The sequence below is a fragment of the Eptesicus fuscus genome, chromosome 11 (assembly GCF_027574615.1).
Source record: "Eptesicus fuscus isolate TK198812 chromosome 11, DD_ASM_mEF_20220401, whole genome shotgun sequence".
Classification (NCBI taxonomy): Eukaryota; Metazoa; Chordata; class Mammalia; order Chiroptera; family Vespertilionidae; genus Eptesicus; species Eptesicus fuscus.
Window position 1 is genome coordinate 51790001 of NC_072483.1, and position 6075 is coordinate 51796075.

At 59.9% G+C, this 6075-nt stretch overlaps 1 protein-coding gene across 1 annotated transcript; it reads right to left on the reverse strand.

Annotated features, from left to right (window-relative positions):
• Nucleotides 1-2031: 2031 nt before the first annotated feature.
• Nucleotides 2032-5657, reverse strand: EVX2 (even-skipped homeobox 2). The gene is given in 4 exon segments (XM_054723458.1): nucleotides 2032-2185; nucleotides 2187-2758; nucleotides 4027-4307; nucleotides 5231-5657. Coding segments are annotated over 4 exon segments (1434 nt in total).
• Nucleotides 5658-6075: the final 418 nt, after the last annotated feature.

The following is a 6075-nucleotide window of genomic DNA, read 5'->3' on the forward strand; positions in this document are numbered from 1 at the left end:
TAATAATTTATCCTGGAAAGTGAATTCTTTCAAAAGCCTCCTGGAAGCCTATTTTTTAAAAATGAATTTTTAAAATCCAGTGTCTTTAAAATAACAAAAATATGTCAGAACACAAATTTGAAATAAATCACAGAAAATAGTGCCAATGGGTATATATGAATGTGTGTGTATATCTCTTACATATGTATATGTTTAAGAGAACAGATATATATGTATATACATACATACATACATATACACACACACACACAAATATGTAGGTAGCATACCTACATTTTAATACACATACCCACTTCACTGGGTCTAAACATGCACTAGCAAGTTATTTTAGGGCTTTAACTCTTCAGAAAAATCTCATTATGTGAGGAGCGAAGTGGCTCTGCGGGGAGCATTATGGAAATATCTGGGCTTGATTTAATGAGGCTCTTCACATTGGTGGAATATCAACTTAACAGAGAAAAGTCTACCCAGGACGTCCAAGTTACCAAAATGAAAATTGGCAATTGAGATGATAAGAACGTGTCTTTCTTCTGCGAAATCACTTCAGGTAACAGAGATAACATTAAGTAACATACATTCTATGCACCAAGAACAATGTTTTATGTACCGAGTCTCTTATCCGTCTCTCCTAATGACTTCCCTTAGCGGGTTGTTAGTACTTGACAGCAGGTCTCCGTGCGGGGAACTTTTCTCCAATTCCACATTCAAAGGAGGTCCATCAGAGAGCATGATTGGCAATTTTCGTCATAATCTGCACATTATTAGCATCAAAATTGACGTGGCAGTTAACACTGGTGGGTTTTGATGTGCCTTTCTTCAAGTTCAAGGAAACCCCCTCCAGGAGCCGGAGTTGGCGGAGCGGGTCTCCACAACCCGGCGGCGGCTTTGCGGAGGCGAGGGCGCAGTAGACCTGCGTGAGGAACACGCCGAGAACCATTCTACCCGGGGAATGAGAAAGCCAAGAGCGGAAGGAACGGGGGAGATAGAGTTCGAACTCAGAAAGGTGTCTAAGGAGATGCTTCAGGATGATAAGCCTACGTCTAGAGATTCAAGTATTTCCCAGATGAAGTGGAACCCGGTAGCTGAAAAGCTGAGCTGAAAACGCTTCTTCGAAGGCTCCAGAGATCTGTCCATCTCGCCCTCCTCCCCTTCATCCCCCTTTTCTCTCCCGGCCTGGCTGTGGGCACCTCATTAGCCATTACTTTTTTTGCATAAAAATATTCAAGACGCCTCCATCCCAAACCCAAAAAAGAGAAAAAGTGGTGGTGGGCCGAGAGAGAGGAGGCGAGACGCCAGCCCTCCCCGCCTCTGCTTTGTCCTTCCTGGGGAAGGCGGCCTCGGGCCCGCACGCAGGGGACCACCTCGCCACACCCCCCACGGCCGTCCGTGCTGTGCACCTGCCCCCCGGCCTCCTGCTCAGACCTCCCATTCCTCCGCCCTCCTGGGACAGGGCCCCCCACCAGCTCAGGCTGAGAGAAAAACCGCCGCCGACCCTCACCCTCGTGTAAAGAAAAGGAAGGACGAGGGCGAAAGGGCAGCAGCAGGGACCTCGAGGGTGACTTTCCCTCCCGCACAAAGCACGCGCGCGCACCGGTGCGTTCCCCTCTCTCTGTTGTGGTTCGTTCGCCGTCGCTGCCGGCCACGTGGTTCGGCCGAATAACCCGGGCCCAGACCCCCGAGGGGTGGTTTCAGGACGCGGGGATTGTCTTGGGGAGACCAAGAGCTCGGGACAGGGACGGGAAGCAGGCCCTGGGCGGCGGAAAACATACTTAGAGGAGGGCAGGCGCCTTGGCTGGGTAGCAAATACAAAAATAGAAATAATTATTTTTTTTTGGGGGGGGGGACGCCCGCCGGGCTTCGCGCCCGTTCTTTCCCCCCAATTCCTGCAGGTTCCCTTCAGCCTCCCGCGCCGGGGCGCCCCCTGCCGGCAGCCTCAGCAGAGGGCAGCGCGCAGAGGGCACGTGGACGCCCAGAGGGCGCGGGGGGCGCGGAGGGGCCTCCCGGGCAAGGCCCCCGGTGGCGGCGACGTAGTTATCTGGTGAGAGGCGCCTCGTCCCTCTGGTCCGGCGGGCTCACGGCGGTCTTGCTAAGCACAGCCGCCGAGTAGGGCAGGAAGCCGCTCTCGGAGCGCGGCGCCGCGGCGCTGCAGCCGAAGTCTGAGCCCCCCGCGGCCCCCGCGCCGCCCCGCGCCGCCCCCGCCGCCCCCACCGCCGCCCCCCCGGGAGCCCAGGGCCGCGGCGGCGGCGGCGGCGGCGGCGGCCGCGGCAGATTGACTGCTGTGGCAACTGAGGCACGAGCAGGGCGCGGAGCCGCCGCTGGGGGGCGCCCCCGCCGCCGCGGCCGAGGAAGCTGCGGCGGCCGCGGCCGCTGCCGCCGCGGCGGCCGAGGCCGCGCTGTTGAGCCCCGCGGCGGCCGCGGGCGCCTGGTAGAGGCCCGGGTGGCGGAAGCTGCACAGCAGCTCGGGCCGCGAGTAGGGGTGCGAGAGGGCGCGGAAGGTGTCCAGCGGGCGGATGGAGGTGGCAAAGGGCGACGAGGCGGCGGCCGCTGCTCCGGAGGCCGCGGCGGCCGCGGCCGCAGCCGTGACGCCCACGTGCGGGTAGTAGTGCAGCGGCACGTGCGAGTGGAAGGGGTAGGGCAGGCTTCCGGTGGCGGCCGCGTGCGTCATCATGTAGGTGTAGAAGCTGGGGTCGGCGGGGTGCGGCCACGACATGGCCAGGCGCTGCCGCTTATCCTTCATGCGTCGGTTCTGGAACCACACCTGCGGGGAGAGCCGCACCGCGGCCCGAGTTAGGGGGCGCCCCCGCCCCGGCCCGCGCCCCGGGCCTCCCCGCCCCTCTGGGACCCCCGAGACACCTGGCCTGTTCCCCTCCGACCGGAACCAGCTCCCGGTGCCCGGCCCTCCCCGCTGGGACCACGGGCGGCCGTGCGGGCCGCTGGGCACACCCTCCTCGACAGAAAGCCTCTCCCGCTCTGGGACCGGCTGCTGCGGCCCCTCGGGCTCTGTCTGCTCCCTTACTTTTGGCTGCGTTTTCTCCTCCCAGCGCCCCTCCCGCCGCCCCCGGCACCGGCTCTCAGTCCCACAACTCGCACCACCTGGGAGGAGCGGCGGCGGCGGCAGCTTTGGTAAAAGGTCGCCGCTCGAGGTGCTGCGTCCTCTGAGCTCCGAGAACCTGCCCGTGGGGTCACTGGCTCGATCTTGATATCGAAGGGATGATTTTGTCGGGAGCCTTTTGCCTCAAATGAGTGGTGGGAATAACTTCCTCTTAAACTGGGAAGGGGGTTTTCCTACGCCCTCCCAACCCGGTTTCTGATGAAGACATTATCCCCTGAAGAAGAGGAAGTCCGCGGGAACCGAAGGGAGGTCTCCACACCCCTCCCCTGTCCCGTGGAGTCTCCCGTTTCATTTTTCTGGAGTGTCGGATCCTCTGCGAAGTCGTCACCAAGTCCCCCAACCACCTCCCGTCTGTCTCTCTCGGTCCTATAATAAAACTAGTCACCTAAAATGTGTCAATAAGGACAATTGCATTGCGCTGTCTCTCCAGGGGGTTGTCCTTTTCCTGTTGCCCCGGAAAAAAATAATATTTAGAACATACTTTCTTTTTTTTAAAACCCAATCGGTTTTTAAAATACAGCATCATTTTCTCTGCGTTGTAACGATTTATGTGGAAAATTAATCTCCGAGATCAAAAGCAAGTGAAAAGTTCCAGGTCTGGTTCACACCAGAGGAACAAAGCCCAGCCTGCTCTGCCGCGCAGGGCGAAGGGGGGCCACGGACAGGGGCGCCCGGACCGGGGCGGACGTTGGCGGCTCCGGCTCGGCCATTCCAGGGCCTTGCCAGGTCAGCCAGGCCCACCAGCCCTCCGGATCCGGCGGCAGCTCGGAAATAAACACGCCGATTCCTTTGGTGACTCTCCCCCGCGGGTTTTCGGGCCCAGCTACCCCTAGCCACCCCGAAAGGAGACACAAAAACCAACCCGGACACCCCCCGGGGGGAGGCGAGGACCGGGCGCGCGCTGGAATCCGTACCTTGATGGTGGTTTCGGGCAGGTTCAGCGCAGCGGCCAGCTCGCACCGGCGGGGCCGCGAGACGTAGTTCTCCCGGTAGAACTCCTTCTCCAGGCGCGCGATCTGCTCGCGGGTGAACGCCGTGCGGTAGCGCCGCACCTGATCGGCACCGGTGCCCGAGCTGCCCAGCGCCGCGCCCCCGCCGCCGCCGCCGCCGCCGCCGCCGCCTCCATGCAGGCTGCCGAGGCCGGAGCCCGACGAAGACGTCGTGGTGCCCCCGGCGGAACCGCCGTCCGCGTACCCTGGCGAACACACGGCCGGCAGCGCCTGAGTCCCTGCAGGGCCCAGAGCCCCTCGCCGGGGCTGCGCGCCGATGGGGGAAGCCGGGAGAGCCAGGCGAGGCGCTGCCTGAATTGATGGGGTCTGTCATGCTTACAAATTGCTGCCGTTAATGGAATCAATAAAGTTTGGAGAGCACTTCATAACCAAATAATAAGAACTCAATTAGGGTGGTTTTTTTTTTAAAAAATAATTGGAAATTTGCAACTCTGGGAAAATTGGCCAAGGGAAAATGCCCACATCCAGGCGCAGTTTGGGGAGCTCTGGGTTTGCCCTGGTCTGGAGACCACCGGGCAGCTTTCTGTACGGCCTCTAACCCTTCTTTGACGGTTTTTTTTTGGGGGGGGGGGTGTTGTTTAAAAATTTTAAGACTTGAAAGCTAGCAGCCGCTCAAACCGGAACCATTAGGGGGTGGACCTTACTTTTCAACTCTTTTTCTCCCGCTGACCCAAGCGGGTCTCCCCAAGGCGCCCGGCGAGGCTCCCCCCGACTTACTCAGAATGCCCCCTCCACTCGGCCTGGGGAGCTCGGAAGCAGAGGAGACCAGAGCAGCTGCTCAGTGCCCTCTCCCCGCAGCGCGACTCAGCGGCTGGCGGGGGGTCGGTCGGCTCGCACCGGCTTCAGGAGCCGGGCGCAGAAACGTGTTCTCCGGCTCAGGAGCCAGGGCGGGCCGTCCGGCGGGCCTGGAGCCTCGGGCCTGCGCCTCTTTGAGAGACTCAATGATCAGAGCCCGAGGGCATGGTCTCCCGCAGGCGGCCCGCCCCTGTAGAGCGGGCTAGCTGCAGCTTTCTGCGGGGGGAGCAGCCTAGGAGCAAAGTCAGCAGGAAGGGCCGGCAGCAGCCGCGGAGGACGGGGAGGGTGGGACGGGAGAGCGCGGCGCGGTTACCTTTGCCATTGTTTTCCTTAAGCGGCGCGGCGCCGAGGCCGCCGGGGGAGCGCAGAGCGGAGCAGCCCACCTCCACGTCGCTGCTCATGTCCGCCTCGGCGGCCGCCTCTGAATAATGGCCCGGCTTTTTGCGGCCCTCCGCGGCAGAGGCGATTTCGGAGGAGACGGTGCTTTCGCTGCCCGGGTGCTGCAGGTTGAACAAAGTGTCTATTTCGAATTTGCCCTTGGCAGGGAGGTCTCCCAGAGAGCTGTGCAGGGGGGCGGACGGCAGGCGCGGGCTGAGGCGAGCCGGGTGCTGCGAATTTTCCAGGGCCTCGAGGACAGCATTGCCAGGCGAGTCGGACAAATTGGAGAACCGCTTGCCGGCCGCGGGGCTGTGCAGCCCTCTCTCCATCAGAATCATCTCTTTTCTTATTCTTTCCATCATCTCAGCTTTCTAAAAAAACGTCACCGTGGTCCGGCTGTCCCGTCCTAATGATGGGCTGCGCCTAGGGCTAATTCTCATTCAGCCCCAGCGAGCGCCTCTAAATATTATTATCTCTTTTGGAGGGAGGCAGAAAAATTGTGGAATGCCAGAGCGAGGGAATGACTGGTCAAAATGACCCATACATCCTTCCGAGCCCAAGATGTCATTCATCAAAAAGTAGCGCTCGCTCGTCATTAAGGTACGAATGACGCCGTTCGAATAATCATTTATTGTAACAGGTTTATAAGCAAATAAATACACGCTCCTGTCAGTGGGTAATGAAGGCGGCTTCGGAGCAGACAAATAGATCCAGGTAGGAGGCTTGAAAAGACAAGAAGTGAGGAGGAAGGCTCCGGTCCTTTGCCCGTTCAGAGCCGGT